General features: G+C 38.4%; 1 protein-coding gene across 8 annotated transcripts in view; it reads left to right on the top strand.

The window, feature by feature from the left end:
* Positions 1–16,118, top strand: part of NBEA (neurobeachin) — a 470,218-nt gene extending 454,100 nt beyond the window's left edge. For 7 of the 8 annotated variants that reach the window (XM_085061583.1, XM_085061573.1, XM_085061567.1 and 4 more), the window contains 3 exons: positions 1,839–2,035; positions 2,739–2,890; positions 3,405–5,168. In XM_085061583.1, the coding sequence (XP_084917709.1) occupies positions 1,839–2,035; positions 2,739–2,890; positions 3,405–3,495 (440 nt within the window). In that variant the 3' untranslated portion in view covers positions 3,496–5,168. Of the gene's footprint in view, positions 1–1,838; positions 2,036–2,738; positions 2,891–3,404; positions 5,169–6,611 lie in introns of those variants that run through there. The other variant, XM_085061526.1, reaches the window with a different exon arrangement.
* The last annotated feature ends 4,186 nt before the right edge of the window (positions 16,119–20,304 follow it).

Below are 20,304 nucleotides of genomic sequence, written 5' to 3'. Positions count from 1 at the left end.
GGTTAACTTATACATTTTTAGAGGTAAAAGCTAATGGAGAACCAAAGACATTTCAATCAAATTCAGACTATGTAACTGATCAAGAGAAATGGAGGCCCAGTCTGTCTCCTGGGGTAGTCTTCTCATGTTCTTTATTTTGAAACTCTAGACCAAATAAAAAACGCAGAGTGTTTTTTTTTTTAATTGCTGTTTTCCAAGAGATGCCTTTTTTGAAGCTTTTTTTCTTCAGATCTGTTCTTTTCAGTCCATTTCCAGCTTCTTAGATTGCATCTCATGGCAGTGCTGTGCTGCCCTGCCATCCAGTCTGAGCTCAGCCTGTGCTACCTGGTGGGCAGCTGTTCCTCTGGAGCTGGCTGTGGCACTGTGGTGACACATGCAGCACTTGAGAACCTACTGAGGCAGGAAAACAGCAGGACAGGACTCCTCTGAGGAAAATTCTGTGCATCAGGTTGATGTTTCCATGTTCTCACCCAACAACCCCAAAAAACAGTGGTCAGCCTGTATGTCCTTATAGTGGCATCCTAAATCAGATGTGCCTTTTTGTGCCAATTGCCATTCAGCTATGAAGTTATTACATTTTTGTTTTGAAAAATCTAACAGGGCAATTATTCTAAATGTGAAGGTATTCATTCTTGTAACATCCTAGCACTTCAGTATTTCCAAAGCTGAAACTCAACTAGTTGAGGAAATAAATTAATTCAATTGCAGTGGTACCCCATAGATGCAGCCAAACTTGAGGTCCCTCTGCATCAGACTTTATGCAAACACAGATAAAAGCCTGTATCAGAGGGTTCACAGATGAATGCACTGATGCTGATTCATTCTACCTGGGCAAACCCAGCTGCTGTGTGAATTTCAGAGAAGTTAGAAGGACTTAATGTGAGGTGGCTGAGTCTGCCAATATGAATTTAGTTTCAGGTTCATGAAGCAGTTGTATAAGGAAGAGATTACTGTGCTATCCAGGGTTATCCTGTGTTTCATAAAAGAAAACATTTAGAATTTACTGCAACTCATTGCATTTATCAAAGAAATCCTTTTTCTTAGTAGGAACACAGATCACACTTTCCAAAAAACTTTTCTCGTCGATCTTGAAATGGAAATCAGTAAATATAAATTTACATAAATTATTGTAAAAATTATGTAAATTAAAATGTACATTGTACATTTCATAGCTGTTTGTTTCTTTCATGAGAGTAATAAAAAGACATTAAAATCTCATATTAAAATCTCTCTCTTTGGAACAAATGGAGTTATAGTGGGTTCTCCTAAAATCTCTTACAGTCCAAGTATCATTGTAACTCTGTTGGCTTTCACATGACTCCCATTGCTAAAGCAACTCAGGGCTGAAATCTATGCATATCACATGTTCATTGGGGGAGAGGATTCACAGGAACTGCCATTGTCTGTAGGAGAAATATGCAGTAATATGATTACATGCCCTATGGGAGTTGCTCCCACTAGTCACTGATAGGGCCACATCTGTTTAATGTGAATGGGCAGGCTAAAGAGAGTTCATGTTGTTGGAGAAAATCAGTAAAAGTGAAGCTTCTGGATGCTTGGGAGATGGAAAGAGTGTTTTAGAAGATAGATCAAGGAAAACTCCTACCAGTCTAAGTAAATAATACACTTCTGGGCATGTTGTATCTGTTTTCTTAACATGCTAGCTCTTGCATTTCCTTTTCTGTTGGGTGTTTTAAATTCTTTAAGTAAACATTGCAACTTCTTATATCTATGCAGCACTAATGTGATATAAATGTGTATTATGCATCGCCTTTTTGCACAGACTGTATCATCTGTATAAACAGGAAATGTATGATATATTATGTTTTCATATACAGAAGGTCCTTGCCTAGTACACACAATTACTGGAGATTTGCTGAGAGCCCTGGAAGGAACAGAAAACTGCCTGTACCCTCGCTTAATTTCAGTCTCTAGTGAAGGTCACTGCATCATCTACTATGAACGAGGACGGTTCAGCAATTTCAGCATTAATGGCAAACTCTTAGCTCAGATGGAGATCAATGATTCAACCAGGGTAAATCTAAATGCAAGCAAGCATTTTGTTGTGTGTTGCATTTATTTATTGAAATAAATTGAATTTATTTGTCATGTGGTTTAGATGAAATCATACATGTAAAATTTCTGCCTCCTGGTTAAGCCATTCAAACACATATTCTTCCATCACCATCTCCAAATATGAAAATACACTTGAGCTTTTCCAGAATAAATAAGAAAAAATAGTTTATGAGCCCATAATATTCCCAGAATTTTTGTTTGGAAATAGAGTGGGAAGTATGTCTTTGAAACAAAATGCTCTGAAAAGTCCTCATTCTTCATTTATTAGCCAAGACATGAATTCATGCCTTCAGGGCTCTGCTCTGCCACTAGCACTTGAGGCAGCATTAGGAACGCAGATCGCTTCTCTGCTTAGGTGGTAGTGATAGCACTTAGTATTGTAGAACAAATTATGGTATGTAGAAATGTGCTGAAGTCAAGGACTGGCAGATTCAGTCAAAGAGCTTTTTTTGTTATCTATCATGTTTAATACCACACAATTGTTTTTAAAATTTGGTGATACAAAACTTGTTGGCTTATTTTTGGACTAGGGAGAAAGTGGAGAGGGAGAGCATTTTGCTTCAAATTCAAAGTGGGCAGAAGATAAGAAATGCTTTTAATTAAATTTTTTTATTTCCTTGAAAGCTAACTCTGTGCTTGGGATTTTTCTTTTTCTCCTGAAGGCCATCCTTCTGAGCAGCGATGGGCAGAACCTGGTGACAGGAGGAGACAATGGTGTAGTGGAAGTATGGCAGGCCTGTGACTTCAAGCAGCTCTATATTTACCCTGGCTGTGATGCTGGCATAAGAGCTATGGATCTGTCTCATGATCAGAGGTGAATTTGTTATTCATATTTGTATGGAAATGCTAAAGTTCTACAACGTATACATCTCCATGAACTTTAAGTTATGAATTTACTGTATGCAGTTGTTAACAGGATGTGTACAAAACAATTACTCCAGTTATTTTCCTGTTAATTTCTGTGACTCAAGACTTGCTCTAATACTTGAGACTCATAATGCCAGCACTTAACATTAAGGTGAGGTCTTATCTCATTGAAGTCAGTAAGCCAGACACTGAGCTAGCAAAATATGACTAAAATTGCATTAACTTAAGAACACAGGAACAGTTAGATTGCATCAGAGTGCAGTAGTGCCTATTAACCAAAGTCTTAAAACCAATTGCAAAAGTCTGTGATACACTTCTGATTTTTAACCATGCAGAGCTTGAGAACTTCAGACAGGGTGGCAAAAAGGGCCTTGTTTGTTTAGCTTTTTTCTGTTTAAGACAAACCATGGCTCGAGAAGGCAGAAGAGAACTAACATCAGCATGTCTGATATCTTTTTCAGAACTCTGATTACTGGCATGGCTTCTGGCAGCATCGTAGCTTTTAATATAGATTTTAACCGGTGGCATTATGAACATCAGAACAGATACTGAAGTGCAGTGAAGAACTGAAAGCCCAGGTAAAGCTGAGAGCACAAGTGCTGCAAAGAAAGGTGTAGTCTCTGGTGGAAAACCACGTCTGCATTGACCTCCGTTGTACATTCCATTACACCCAGCAATAGCTGTACATTGTAGTCAGCAACCATTTTACTTTGTGTGTTTTTTCACAACTGAACACCAGCTGCTGAAAAGCAAGCTTGTATCATGTAAATTATATGAATTAGGAAATGTTTTGGTAATTATTTCATATATCTTTGTTTATTGAGAAAAGGTAGTAGGATGCGCCACAAGAGACTTTTGAAAATTCTGAGGAACTTTGTGTCCAGTTATTTCAATGTTTAGGCTTTGAACCTAACATGCATCCCATCTCCAGCCTCTTTTCAAGCTGAGATTAAAAAAAATATGTTTGATACTTTTTACATCAGATGCACATCTTAACTTTAAAGGGATACTTTTGTAAAAGTAAAACCTTGTATAAAGAACAAAACTGTTTCTTAATTTTATTGTGGAGTTACAACTTGCATGTACTTTAAACCTGATGTCTTGAAGGAACAGGTGCATTCACACAAATCAGACTGGAGATCTGCCTAAGGGTACAGCTTGTGTTAAAGGGTTGAATTTGGGAGCAAACAGTAATTCTGACATTTCCACCAACACATTTTTCACTTTTTGAATCTAAAGTTTACCCCTTTTAAGTGGAGTTCTGCTCACGAAGCATTTGGATAAAAAGCCATCATTTGCCATATTTATACTTTATACAATAGAAATTAATTTCCTCCCTTTTAAATTCAAAGACTAGACAGAAAGGGAGCAAAGGGGGAAGTTCAGTTTAATGCTTTGTAATGCTTAGTGATTCCCAATACAGACAAAGTGCTATACTTCTGGATTATTAACATTTGGCATACACTGATTTTTTTTCCCTTATTTTTAATCTGAGGAGCTTGGTTTATTTGACAGCCTTAGCTTCATTGTAAAGGTGACTGAGGTTGTTCTTTTCAGTTCTGAAAATCTCACCTGAAGCCACTCAGACTAAGGCACTTCATCTTTTACAATACTGTAATGATAATTATCAGAATAATTTTCTGCACATTGTACTGATCAAATTACACACCCAGGGGTATATACACTTTAATTCATGTTTCTTCTTTGTATATTTGGTGACTGTATTGTCATAGATGTACATATTGTGTCGGTAGGGCTATGAGGCATGTAACAGGAATGTAATTTTCTCAGAATTTACACTCACTTGCAGTCATTTATTTAAAAAGATAATGGATTCTTTGTATTGGCACTTTGCACCAGGAACATATCATTATTTATTGATGTGATTACTTATTTGTTATCCACCTTGTATTAGTAAGTTTAGCCCCAAATTTCCTTCTTCATTGTTGTTTGTATTTATAAGATCCGGAAATCATGGGGATCAGCCTAATGATTAAGTTATTCATCACCTGTCTGTAAGCAATATCTTGAGTTTGTAGCTTAGAATTGGGAGACTATTGAACATCTGGAAGACAAGTTCATTTCATCTTGAGATCATGGTGAAATATTTTGGATATATAAATTCCTTAAGCTATTGTAACCATGTTTTATTGCAAAGATGTAAAATATGCCAGATGTGTGTGAGTTGGAAATCAAAAAGAAAAATAAAATATGCAAAGAATTCAGTGATTGATTTTCATTCTAATGAATTTTTTTCAAAGCATTCACATTATCATTATGAACAAACAATTATTTTGGAGAAATCCTTACTTATATGCTAATTACATGCCAAAAAGTATGCACATCTGTGTGGTTGTATTTCCTGAGGTCTCAGGAAAAACCCCAGAGGTTACAGAGTGAGTTTCACAACTCTTTGTGTGTTGTAAAGAGAAGCTACTAAAGTTTGTTCTACTCTACTAAGAAGAAGTAAAAAAGAAGAAGAAAAATCAAAGCCTTTGAAGGGATATTTAGGATCCATGTGAGCAGGATATAATCTTATGTAGTAGACCTCACAGAGAGCAAAGACCTGATGAGAGAAATTTTGGACATCTCTGAGATAACATGGAATAAATTTAATCTTATTTTGGTCATTAAAAGTTAGATATCTACACTACCTGCATAGCATAACAAAACAGTTGGGATAAATTACCTTTTGGAAATGCTGAGGTGCCTACAAAGATTACAGCAAGTAAGTGGAGACAGATATATATCTAAATGTCAGATGTCTAATTTAAGGTAACAAGGGTAAGCAAAATACTTTTCTAATAATTAGAAAACTCCCAGAAGTTTTCTAATTATCAACAGTAGAATAGCAACCAATATGTCAATTTGTTGCCCTACCACTTCCTTTAAATTTAGAAGGAACTAAAGCCAGTATTTGAGAACCTTACTAGAATACAGTACACCTTTTAACAGCTATCTTTTTATATCAATCAGCTTTTCAACATATAACAACCGAACTTGTTTTGAAGATGTAGGTGATATGGGGAGAGGAGATGAGAGGATTGATATGTTAATAGTCATGTGAAACAGTTTATTGTATGCACAACCTGCATTTCATTGTTATACAAGTGTCACCCCTAATTTCATATTTTATTCAAGAAATTGATTTTAAAATGCACCATTGCAATTTAAAAAAAATTGATATTGCTATTATTTTAATTGATACTGTTGTGTTAATTTAGTCTCTCAGCACGATGTTAAATACAATTTATTCACAAATTAGAAGCTTTTGTGCCCATGCAAACCTTTACATGAAAAATTTGCCATGGTTTACAAGAATAAAGATATACTACCACTGCATTGGATTCATATGTGGGGGTACCCAAACAAGTCAGACTCATAAAAAAAATAATAATAGTAATTTCATTTTAGTAATAGTAATAGTAATAGTGATAGTAATAGTAATAGTAGTGGTAGTAGTAGTAATAATAATAATAGTACCAAGACATTTGAACTCCTTTATTTGTTGATTTGTGTTAATTACATTAGTGTACACCTAACTATTGCAGGGCCTCTTACAGTAAACAGACAGTATGCACAGATCTCCATTTTATGTCACAAGTCTTTTCCAAAGCTTCAGCTGCCCATTTCTGTCACACAATAAATCTTACCTTTTTTCTCTCCAGAAACTAGAGCTACTGATCCCAGGGAGTCTCTGAGAGCTGCTTGTGGAACATGAAGCAGCTTTGACCAAACCAGTTAAATGCAACGAATCTCTCATCTAAGGGAGATGCAGCATTAAGGATACAGCTGTGCAACTAAAATATGCCTACGATGTATTTAGTGCATTATTGTTATTGGCTGCATTTCTGCCAGTTCATCCTCGGTTAAACACTGGACTACAAGTCATTGCCTTCCAGGAGAAATGATGCAACAGCTGTGAGGCATATTCCTCATCCACATCCTACCACTGTCAAGGAGAATGCTGCTTTCTCTACATGAGCAATAATAAAAGAAAGGCTTCTGCATATTCACCCCAAGAAAAGACTAGTTAGGTTCAATTTACTGGGAGAGCTTTGCATAAATTATGATTGTGTTGATAGAGAACCTTGCAGGTTGTGCTTATAGACCTAAAAGTGCTGCCTGTGAGCACCGGTTGTGAAGAATGCTTTTTGTAATGCAGTGCATTAACCCTGCTGACAAGCAAGCAGGATGAAGCAAGCCTCGTGCTCCCAGGGATAAAATCATTCAAAGCAGACACAAGGAGCGAAGGGCTGACTTATGACAACAGCAAGAGAACCACCTCCTGATACAAGATGTTTAGTACATATGAGTATCTTGATACTTAAAGCTGGAGTTTATGCTTACAATTTTCAATGTCTTGACTGTGGACTGGTTTTATTTAGGCTTTGGGGGGTGTGTGTGCAGGTTACTTGCAAATTTTAAAAATGTATGGACTAAAGCCAGTATTTAAAGGAGGAAAATGTACTGGAAATTTATATGTGTATGCAATACAGTACAGTTTATGGAGTCTCTAGCCAGGTGATTAATTTTGCAACATCTACAGTTAAGTTTCAATGTCTGAAACTGACAAGAAAAACAAGTCTGGTTGTTGCTTTCTTATAAAGTTTGTAAGCTGTGACCATATAATTAGTTTACATTAGGATTTCATCATAGATGAAAATCTGCCAAAGAGCTGACTTGGTTTATGGGTCCCTCCATGGTGATATTGTGCCTAAACAGCACTACAGCTCCACTTTGTCAGCCAAAATAAACCCTCTCTCAGTTGCATCCTATTTGCACAAAAAAAGAAAAAGACCCAGGTAAATAATAGGGGTACCTATGTGCAAAATTTGGAGTCTGGAGTGCTTTTTATTCATGCAGAGATTGGCATGAGGGCTCTGTGTGCCCAAGGGTGCCACAGTGCCAAGCCACCTTCAGCCTAGCATTCCTAATGTCAAGCAGAGAATATGCTCTTATGTACAAAACTAGATGGAGAGAAAACCTCCCCTCTGGTGCCAGAAGATTACAGACTGCTAAAAGCTATCTGCACTAGTGGATTTGGCTTAAAAGTTTCATGTCTGTTTATACTTTGAAGAGACTTAGTTTTGGCAAGATGCTGCAATGACCAAGCTCTGTGACAAAGCTAATTTCTAGTATCACAGCTGTGCAAATTTCAGAATGATGCACTTAGTTTTCCTCACTGTGTAGCAGAAATAGTCTTTGCCAGAAAAGGCAGTAGGACAGTTGAAAGTGGTCTTTCAGTCTCACTGTACAGATATATGTATAAATCCAGTGCCCATGGCTGTTCAGATGCATTAGTTTGTGCAGAGCTATCAAACAGGAAATAAAATAGTGCCTTGTGGCCAGTGTCGCCGCATCCACATCTTTTCAACTAATAGTGGTAGAAAAAATACTGCTTCAGCAGGAAGGCAGCAGCGCTCTGGGAAGTGGACAGGATCTTGGGGAAAAGTCAGAGGGACAGATTTGCCCTACAACAAAACACTTGGTCCATTTCTTTCAAATAGGCCCAAACAGATTGTCCCAGCTTTGCCCTGAAATGTCCCTTCTGTCTCTCTTTACTCTACTAAACCCTTCTGTCTCCCTTGTTTTAACTTGCCACAAAGAGCAGTCTGTGAGTCAGATTTTCTCTCTCCTACAACTATGTCCTTCCTGGTATCCATCACATTCCCTCACTCCCCTCACTGGGCTCCAGAAAGCCCTCAAAAACATTTTCACCTAGCTCCTTGCTGTCCCAGTGTGATTTGCAGGAGGTGAAAACTTGAAATGAAAATCTTTCAGCCTCCTGTTTGTTCAGAACTGACCGTCATGTGGGAATATTATTCTAGTAATTAACACAAGTCAGGGCCCTTCTCTGACCCAGTGGCAAGAGGCATGACAGCTTCTAGCCATGCTGCCAGACTTCTGGGATCAGCTGTTCACCCATGCTAGCCCATGCAGGCTGTAGGACATTGTTCAGAGAGTGACAGGCTAATGGTGAGCTGTTTATGCTGTGCTGATGAGCACAGCCCAAAGCCCAAGCCTCCACCTTTCCTTGCTCAAGCTGCCAGATGTCAGCATGGCACCTGTGAGGAGTTCACTGGGCTCCATGACCATCAGCCTATCAGCTGTATCAGAGTCATGACAGATGTTGCTTGCAACCCACCAAAAATTCCCAGCCACAAGTTTGTGCACAGAAGCCCTCTGTCCTCTTGGAGCACCACACCCTAAGCCTACAGATTTTGCATCACTACCTACAGCTATAGCAAGAACTTGCTTGAAAGGTGCTTAACTCGTTAAGACCTTTGTGCTTTTTGAGTTTCTCAGACCCACATTCCCCTTGTATGCTGCTGTGAATGTATACATTTACATGAGTGAATATCTATATTGATCTGAAAGAGCTTCTGCTCACTCTGTGGAGGTATATGGTCCTCCTTGGCCATTCCTTCATAAACCTCTTTAAAGATCAGTGTCAGATCCATGATACTGAATACCTTAAAAGAGATAATAAGCTCCCACCACCATTGCTGTAGGTCCCTCCAGTCAGAGGCTTATGCCCTAACTCACTTAGTCCCTCAATGGTTAGAAGGTATGTTGTGGGAGATAAGCCTGACAGCCAGACTCCTATTTCTGTACTTCCGATCAAAAATTACATCTAAATACAAACTATGCATGTTTTAAGGTACAAAAGGCTAAGAGAACAGGGAAACTTTAAGCAAGCATTAACATAAATGCAAAACAGACCCACTGAAAGGCTTTTTCCAAAAGAAAATATTTGAAATCCCAGGTCAAAGAGAAATTTAGGAACTCAGAAACAATTTTTGACAGATGAAATAAAAAAAAGAGATTCTGCCTTCAACAAATGTAGGACAATCAGAGTGTCTTCCTGCTGTATCCTCTATTGCTTCTAGCCTTTGGAATGAGGTTTCTAATGAAAAAAACAAACAAAACAACTTTCTTGCAGAATTACAACAGAAGCAACCACATTTTAGACACTGGAAACAACTATGTTTTGAGATACTGACATGGAAGTGACTCAATTCTTCATCAAAATAATAATCAATATTAGTTGAATGCCTTTAATGAAATCACCATTATTCCTTTTACACATTTGTAAACTCATCAAAACTATTAAGTCTATCTTTCACAAATTATTGTGATAGTAAATAATCTCATTATTTTAATTAATCCATAAATTACTTATAAATTACTGCTTTCCGTAGGATACTGTGATAATGACAAGCTTGTCATAATTTGGTTAATTTTTCCTTTTACTATATTAGCAAGGATTTTGTGTTTTAATCAGTTCATAGAAAAAAAAAGTAAAAATTGACACCTCAAAAGATACCTCATCTACTCTTTAAACTCTTTGAGGTAAATTACAGAATAAACTGCCTTGAGATATATTAGCAGAAAATTTAATCTCAAGCACATAGGAATTAAGTAGTATTAATTTATTTTCAACGTATTTTTAATTTATAATTTTCATGGAGGTGGCAACATATAGTATTTTCATTAGGAACTTCTAGAATAACATTGTTCCACCTTTAAAGTCCCTCAGATAATTTCTTTGCCTTGTGTAACATGTCTAGAGGAATTTCTACAAAGAATCCTCAGCTCGTTTCAGAGGACCAAAACGCCACCAACCAGTTGGCAGAACTGACTCAGTTTGCCCTGTAGTTGAACTACTCATGTCTTTCTCTGTTGTGGATAATTTGCAAATAGATGTGATTTACCTTGACTGATTAGTGAAACTGTTTTTTTATATCAGGTGGTTCCAGAAAACATTGGTAAATATATTACAAGGACTGATTTCACGTTTGTGTCCCAAACACACCCAGTTTCCAGGTCAAAACGAGGAGGATTCCCCTTGCTGCCCCAGCCTCCACACCCCAAGCATCAGGTCAAGCCACATTCCCCATCCCAGCAGCAGCAGCAGTGCCGCAGGGCTGGGAGAGGAGCTGGGCTACACCTGTGCCCTGCTGGGCTGCAGGAAGGCCTGGAGGCCACAGAGGTGCAGCCCTGGCGTGGTGGCTGGGCTGGGTGGGTGTTGCTGTCTGGATTCATTACACGATTCTGATGATGATGGGTGAGAGGCACCAGCTGCTCCCTGCCCAGGGATGGCCCTCATGTGCCGAGGCTGTGGCAAGAGAGTCCTGGGTTAGACCACATTACTTTACTGATGCTCTTCTCTGCTCCTTCAGATTTTTCTGGTTATTAATCCCATACACATCAAGCCAATAGCATGAGAAGAGGAGCCTGAGTTCCAAAGCCCTCCTCTGAGGGAGTCTTGTTCTCACTCAGGGCAGGAAGAGAACAGCAGTTTTGAGAATATGATGGGAAAATTTCATATTAAAAAGTGTGCTCCTTGTGCACTGGACACTTCCTGTAGCTGCCAGGGGCAGGAGAGGGACAACACCTACAGTCCACCCAAATTTTCATTTGCAGTTGGACCTTGTTGGACTAAGGAAGTCCAACGTGTTCAGGTCCAGGCTGGCATCTCAACCACATATTTCAATGATACAAAACAGCTTACATGGATTTATGGGCAGGTAGCTAGCCTAGCTCTTCAGTAAGGCTCACAGGAAGGCACATTGTGGTTGACTGGAAAATATTTTACTGGGGAAAAAACCATGAAGATATAAAAGGCAATCAAATAAGCGTCACAACTGATGAATATACAGCAACATTTTAGACAGAAATATTTTTATTCCAAGAAAATAATATATCTTCCAGTTTAATGAGTATCCTAAGTGCCAGTGACGATGTATACTCACTGGAGATCTTTTGCATGTGTTCTGGGATTGTCCACAGTAATACACAATTGGCATCAGACGATAATTAGCAAATGCATACAATCCTTTTGCAGCCCAAAATAACTCCTTTGCAGGACTGGTTTAGGAGGCACTGTGGTCTCTCTTGTCTTACACTCAGTAAACTTTAGAATACTTTACCTTTAATTTTTCAGTCTAATATTGATCTCAATGCCTTTTGACATTTGGAGAGATTTTACAAAAACCTTGGATTTTGAAATGTATCTCATGAAATCTTAAATAATGAGTTCGATATAATGTGGTAATAAGTGTAGGAAAAGTTATTTTCTGTAATAAAGTGGACCTTCTCTAAGCATGTAAAAACATTGCAAAAGAATAGGTAAATTTTACATGTAAAGCAATTTCTGAGAAAATTCTGGAACTTAAGGAGGATTTTATAGAAATACTCTTTATGTACAAACAACAGCTAAATAAGGTTTAGAATAACAACAACAAAAACACAGGTTTCATCAGCAATTATTTTTTACCATCTACCACTTATCCATTTGTGTGCTATCAAGGTTTCTTCGATCACTTAGGCTCAGTTGGTATGTACAAGCTATATCTAAATGTGTAGAGTATATCAAACACAGGATTCTCACTGTTCTGTATTCTCCAACAGTATTCAAACAATGTCAGGAGCTAATTTTAGCTCAAACCCACATTTTTGGTGAAACAACTTCTAACCTCAAGCTAATTTGAAATTCTACCTTTCTTTTTATTTGCACATTTTATGCAATCTTATTTTTATAAATATCAATTATATAATTCAGCAAAGCAGAAGCAAATAAGCTATACTATATCCTAAGGTTATTATTGTTCAAAATAGCTGTTGCTAGAGAGACTATATCTAATTGTACCTAATGGGTGTAACCCAAACTTCAGAAACAAAAATAAAACCATCTAAAATTATTTTTCTACTTGTGTAAGTTTTCTACTTTTGGCAGTAAAGTAAATCTACCTTCATGATTGGTGATTGTCTAGAAAAACCCTCTGCAATATTACTTGATTCTATCGTAAAAGTGCAGGGGTCATCAAATACTGAAAAATATTCATGAAGTTTTTTGTAGGACCTTTTAAAATTATTTTCAGGGTGGTGGTGTTGGACTGGACAATTAAGAGGAGCAACATAGACAGCAAACTAGGATTGTCAGGCAGCAGGTAGATAGTTTATATATCTCTGATTTTGAAGACATTTCCTGAGAATGCTAGATGTGCCAACAGGACTTGAGCTGAGCAGCAACTAGGTCATGTGAGATAGAAAATAAGCATGAGGAACTGCAATAAAACAGTAAGGTGCATCAACAATCCTATTCTCTCATGGTATAATAAAAATTGTCAACATCCCTTGGATGGGACAACTTATCCCCTGGCACAGCTTTCCAAGGCTTTGATTAAAACACCATATTGTCCTCTTCTCAAAGGAAAGGCATCAAGTCAGCCTAAAGAAATCATACAAGTCACTGCTGTTCAACATGCTGTTCCTTAAAGTAGGAATATCCAGATAAAAGAAACTGGGAGCAGCACCACCATCATCTGAGTAACACAAGTGCCCCCAGCTTCATAACAAGTAAAGCCATGTTGCTGACAAGAACCCTATTAACTCTGTCTTTCAAAGCCTTATCTAGGGAGACTGCTGTGAAATCATGGAAGAAAATAAGAATTCAGCTGTCATAACACGCAGAGTGAATCACCTGATTGAACTCTCTATCTTCAGAAACCAGTCTCTAACTGTGAAGTGGAGCTGGAGAGCCCACCTTCATGCCGGTTCCAGCAGATAAGTAGAAAGTGACACTCAGTAATGTCAGGCTAAATGCTTCTCAGAAAGCCCATATCTGAATTAAGGAAAGACTAGATGCATTCCTTGATTTCACAAACAAGTTCACTTTTCCTTATCTATCCACTACACTAAAAATCAATGTGTAACTGAGAATGTGAAGGCTACAGGGACTCAAGACACTTATTACACGAGACACTTAAGCTTAGTGCTACTTACAGCAGAAAATTACACTTGCTTACAAGATAGTTGTGAGAAAATGTTTCTTGAAAATTTAAAATTGTTTCAAATGTTTCAAAAAATTATAGTCACACAGATCTTATGCAAAAGAAGACTGACACAAATATTTAGACACAAAAATATTTAGACACAAAAGAGAGACATTTTGAATTGACTTTACCACTAGTAAATCTAGTTTACAGTGCTACACTGGCTTACAGGCCTGGTTAAATTCCAGAGGAACACACTTCATGGCAACATTTATCTGTATATCACACTTGACACTTAATTTATCATAGTTTTCTCTTTGTCTTCCAGCAGAGAAGACAACTAGGCTGAAGTCTGAATTTCTAATAAAAGTCTGGTGTGACCCCCTGAATTAAATCATATAGCCATTAGCATTTGAAGTGTAACATCTTGTAAAAACACCTCCTGGAGACTGAAACTCAAAGCTTGCTGGTTCCTGTCGAGTGTGTCCCCAAATGAACTGATTCCCATGGAGGTGAGCTGTGTCTTTGAGCTATTTACCAATACACAGGTGTGTTTCAAGTTCATTTCTTGAGACATGCTCTGGGTGGAAATGCACCCACTAGACCCAGGATATGTTTCACTCAATGCTCCTTTTTTGCTAGGTCAGATATCCAAATCTGTACATGCCACCCCAGGGCACCTTCATTGTAAATGGAAATATGCAAACAGGTACTTGTGGAGAGGGAACCATTTGAACTATTGAGATACCTGACTTATGTGTTAAAGATGCCTAATGAGAGAAATCTTTCTGTGGTAATACCTACTTATTTCTCTCCACCTGTAGCAAATACAGCCTGGGGTGACTGGCTCAGAAGGAAATACCTCATATCTATAGAAGTTAAAGCATTATAAACCAGTGTTGTTCATCCAGTCCCTCCTTTCCATTTGGTCCTCACAAATTTGGACCCTCCCTACCCTTCATGTAGAGCTGCTTCTCCCACCTGTCATGTAAAGTGAATCAGAAACTAGAAGGAGATGCTTTGTCCCCCTTGTTTTGTACCTCACTGTCTTTATTCTTGACTGGATGAGTTTTTTGGATGCATTAAAGCTTAGTCACACTGTCCAACCATCACTCCTCAGAGCTGTGTTACAGGTATCCCCAGAATAATGTTGAAGGGGATAAGGCATAGGAAGGGGGAAAGTGGAAGAGAGGAGGAATACAAAGGACCCCAGGAGTGGGAAGAGGTATAAAATCTGGCATGTTCTGCTGAGAATGGCTTGTCTCTGGGGAACACAACCTTAGGCAGTGGTTTTGTACAAAGAAATATTTCCAGGAAAAATCTACTGCAAGTCAGGCAAGTGTAAGGACAGGGGGTTTTCTGGTTGGATCTTGGTGATGGTAGTTTCAGCATGTTTTTCTGTCTCCTGTGTTCCTAAGTGCCTGTAACTGTGATTTCTGTTTGCATGTTGTAAATGAATAAATTGATTTGAATTTGAATTTTACTGTATCCTGATTTAAATCAAGAGTGATTTTGTGCAATCTGCCTACAACAATGAATTCTTTACACAGGATACAGCAAATTCAAACCACAAGATGAGGGCTACAGGAATGAGTGCTAAACTCACCAAAACCCTGTTGAAGGTATTCAAAGAGTTAAGCAGTCCTCTGTAAAAGGTGAGCAAGTCTGGAGACCAGGTGAAGGAGTGGCTCCTGTATACCAGTAATAGTCAGAAAAATTTCCCCATGTTTGAAGACCATGCTTGGACCTAGAGATGTGTCCTTATCATGTACAATTTCTGACAATTCAAAGCTAAGTGAAGGTCCTAACATATTTGGGGAGTACAGTATCCACAGCAGAGATTTGCTGCCAGAGCTATGATCTGGGCAGAGGAAGGGAAAAGCGGACAGGAGAGAAGCCTCAGCATGCTCCAACAGGTCTCTGATCTAAGGACAGGAGGCTTATCAAAGGACAAAAATGAAACTATAGCATCATGCCCTAATGAGAACTCAGAAAAGAACACGTTTTCTGTATTTTATATCTTCCTTTTAATATCAATTGACTAATGAAGCATACCGTTCTAACAGCATCCCAATTTCTGTTCCTTAGCTATAGAACACAGATGCAGCAAAGCGTTAGAAAGAAAGCAGAATTAATTTGCTAAATAATTTAACTAAGCAGGGTGAGTTAAATAGGATCTCACAAAATGAAATTCATTATAGCAAGTGGGCCTTACAGATAGCACAAACACCTGCCTGAAATACCTAACATCCACAGAGAAAATTTCAAAATCTCCCATGAAACTGTAAAAATTGTCTTGTGTAAACTGTTGAGCATTTTACATTTTATTTGTTAGACTGTGTTTATTTTATTGTTGGGGGAAAGAAAACTGGTTATTAAAAACATTTGATTTCAGTCCAATGGTTTTTATAATCTTTGTTTGTCAACAGATGGGAGGATATATTCCAAACACATAATGGGTTTATCACTTTTTAAATACAACTGCTGCCAAGTCTCTAACATTAGAGTCTTCTCCCGGCTGTAGCATTGTGAGCACCAGAATAATTATAATGAGATTCACAAATGTTTATGACATTTCAAATGAGAAAAAAATTATTTAAAATTAGCATGTTTGCATTATTGTGTAGGTGTTGTCTGGTAATTAATCAGCAAGTATTGTCATCAGAGTAGAATGGTTTGGTGGTAATATTCATTAGGCAGAATCAGCTCCAAAAATGGCTGTCGACCTTTGCTCTTAGTTACCTCTGATACAGAACTGTATAAAAGACCAAATGCAATATATCACATATTACACTACTGACATTTTATTATATATATTGTGTTGACCAGCTTTAAAAAATTTATGTAGTGTTTGTTTTGGAATGGAGGTAATTTCTGTGGTTATGGATTAGTAGTGCAGCTTGGCTTTTCCCACTCTCTGTTACCCCAGGCTGTAGCCAGAGAATAATTTTTGTTTGATATTGCCAACTTGGAATTTATAGGTGCACAGCTCAAACCACCAGTTGCCAGAGGCGCTCATAAACCCTTCTTCCTAGCACAAACTATCAATATATAACCTGATCAGGAGCGTGCACTGAAAGTAATGGCTCTTTGTTTCCTTCCAGCTGCAAAGTGCCATTGCTGGCCACGCAGGATTTGGGTAAGAGAAAAGTGCTGATAGCTACTGTTTGCTGACAGATGCCTCAGCAATTTTAACCTGCTGATATCCAATGCCATGAAATAGCCCTATCTGGAGCCATTCTACAGAGAAAATCTGCCCAAAACTTGCATTTGGTTTGAATGAGGCCAGACGGGCTCAGTAGTCAGTGTCTAACATGGAACTCTGCAAAGGAGGAGAGGTCAGTGTGAAAGTCCTCCTCCTCTTCTTCCCCCTCTGTTTAATCTGGACATTTCTGGCAAAATGGAATTTCTTCTACAAATCATAAATTTTAAGAGATATGACAAGTCTGGAAGAAATATCTTTTCATATAGCAATTTTATCAGAGAAAGGAAGTCCAGAGCTGTGTCTGTAAGGTGCTGATCTGAGATGTGAGGGAGTCCTTAATCCAGAGCAGTTTTTAAATGTCAAGAGCAGTTTGAGGAAGACTGAGCAGGGTCTGACACCCGGGCAGGTACTGCACAGACTCAGGCATGGAAAGAGTTCACCCTTCATCAAAAATGTTCAAAAGAGGATTTTATTACATGCCAGTGGTAACAATAACCCTCTCCTAAACTGCAGGAGTTATTACAAAAAAAAATATTCAAGTATCCATCCTTTATTCATATCTGCCATGGGAAGACCTTTGCAACATCAATGAAAGCTCAAGTAGGCTACAAAATTGATGCTGTGTGGAGAGGAGGTTTTTAATAAAGGCATAAAAGGAGAATGGATGCTAAGCATGACAAACATCTGCACAAGAACAAAGCAGGTGAAAACCATCTTCATCTGCCCAGGCCTACAACTGCTGCTTGTGCCCTTCCTGCCATAGAAACAAGACACTATAGGCTCAGCTTTCACCATCTCCAAAGACTTAGCCAGAAATGTGGAACAGTTGAAAAATACTTCAGATTGTATAATTTAGGGGATCATAAAACCAGTAGGAGAGTTTGAAAATTATTTAGATTTATGAGCTGATGGAAGTTACTTAGACATCCACACGGTCAGAATCTCTTCCATGAAGTCAAACCGCTTAAAGATCAAAGTATTTGTATCAACATCATCAGCAGGCATAAAAAAAACCCAACCATGACATACAACAGATGCTCCTTTGTCTGCCTTTAAAGTGTCAAGAGTTAGAAACTTTCGGTGCTATTGGGCAGGGCACACACAACATACACATGTAACATAGACAGGGAGGGAGACCCTGGGGAAAGGGCAAACATGCTTTTGGATGGGAAACTACCAAAAATAGAAGAGTTGCACACATCTTTGTTGATTTTTGTTCTTTACATTTATAGTTTGAGTGCTATACACACCATTGTATGTACAAACTCTGAACTTTGGGAAGTTTGCACATTTCCAGCAGTGGTGGTAACCAAAAAGCCATGACTAAACTACAGCAGAAAATGAAATAAACTACTTATAGGCCTACATATGCTATTCTACATCAGGTAAAAGGGATCCCACAAATTAGAATAGTGGGATTGACTCTGTAACTTCGTGACTGTCACTTCAGGGTGTAATCTCCATTATGGCTGTTCATTCATTCACACGCTGACCTGATGGTTCATGAAATAAGGACAAATCTGAGGGGATATTAGTAATCCATACTAAATCCTATACCAATCTACATTTAAATATGAACCCTTAAATAATCACTCTTTTCTATAAATAATGTGGTGTTTAGATTTCTGAAAGTTGTTATTTTATATACAGGGAGAACCTTAAACATTTGCTTTATTAACAAAAACTAAAGGACTGTTATGCAGAAATGTTGTGTGGAGAAATTAGCCAGTTGTTCACAACCAGGTAAACACCAGACATTGCTGTTACCCTCCATAGGCAATGGGGCTCCAGTGATTCCAATGGAAAGAGGAATTGAACCCTCCCTCATTCTGAGAAAACCACTCTCAAACACTTCTGCCCCAGGACCTTGACCCTTCACAAGGCTGCAGCCTTCCACTTGTAAGCCTACCTCATTAAATTCTTTCTCCTAACTATTTCTCAACTCACTCTCAACACTGTCCCACTCCTTTATTTTACAGGGCAACCTAATGTGAGCAAGATGTTCAGGACATCTGGGCTGAGGCAGGACCAAAGTGACAGCCACAGTGAGCTCAGCTGAAAGCAGGGCAAGAAAAGGTTATTTTAAAGAAGTGTTCAGCAAAATAATCTCCTCCAGGAGACTCAGGGCCTGTAAAAGATCTCCAAGAGGAGAGGGAGCCCCCTTCTCCCCTTGCAAAGAGACTGGCTAACAGAGTATCCACCTTTACTGTAGTGACAAACTTCAAATCCTTCTCTCTGACCATGGCATTACCTGGTTACACAAGACTCTTTCAGGGTCAAGAACCACACATTTTCCTTCTGAATTATGAGGTCCATTGCAATGTGTCTTACAGGATTTTTTGCTAAATCTCTTTCCGTATGTGATGGGAATGGACCTGTCTCCCATGAACCCACTGAGGTCATGGCCAGTTTCATTGTTCCCAGAGAAGGCAGCTGCTGAGGGAGAAAGGTAATTGGGGCTGTTCCCAAAGACAGCTCTGAACACAGGAGAAATATCTTGAAGTACAATCTGAATTTAAAAAAAGAAAAAGAACAGAACACAGGAGCAGCGTGTTCACATTAATGCATTACTCAGTAAACAACCTTCTGTAATCAGATCTCTTGGAGCTTTACAAGGATAATACTTTCACTCCTAATGGACTGAATGGCAATCATTAAGTATGAAAATGCACATAACTCTGTGCTATTGCTATCTGGTAAAAAGTCTATTGGAGGAATCTACAAGAAGCCCACTGAGAACAAGTATCCTACAATACAGGTTTAATGGAAGAAATGCTTTGTAGATCTGAAGAGTTTTATCTCCACTTTCCTGGAGATAACCTTAACTTCTTTTTTATTTTTTTTTTTTTTTTTTTTACAGAGTTGTCCTTTAAAATATCAGAGAAGGAAAAGTCATTGCCATTTTCCTTTGTGCTCTCTCAGCTTTCAGTCTTGGCCAGACATGGGACAGCCTTACCCAAAACAGCCTATTTTCAGCTGGCTCAGGCATGGTTACATGAGCTGCAACTACAATTATGATTTCCATTCACACACAACCTCCAAGAATCATCCCTCACATTATTGTGTGACTTCTCCACACTGACAGTACTTTGCACTACAGGGCACCTTCAACATAAGAACTGCAAAATACTCCACAATATCTCCACAGACTGCTTATGAATTAAGTCTTGCTTGCACTGGCAAGAAATTCCTGTCATGAATTAAACACCCCTTCCAAATCCCTAAATAAATTCATGAGACTACAGAAATCATCATAAAAGATATGTGGGATCCCTTGTCTCTCCAGCCCCCTTCATCCCCTCACAGATGTATGCAGTGTTGATTATTGCCTGTATTAAGACAAATTATATTTAGAAGACCTGAAGCGGCACACAT

Source organism: Lichenostomus cassidix, chromosome 1 (genome assembly GCF_008360975.1).
Source record: "Lichenostomus cassidix isolate B80296 chromosome 1, HeHo_3.0, whole genome shotgun sequence".
Classification (NCBI taxonomy): domain Eukaryota; kingdom Metazoa; phylum Chordata; class Aves; order Passeriformes; family Meliphagidae; genus Lichenostomus; species Lichenostomus cassidix.
The sequence above is the reverse complement of the archived record's forward strand: the minus strand, read 5'-3'. Positions and strand labels throughout refer to the sequence as shown.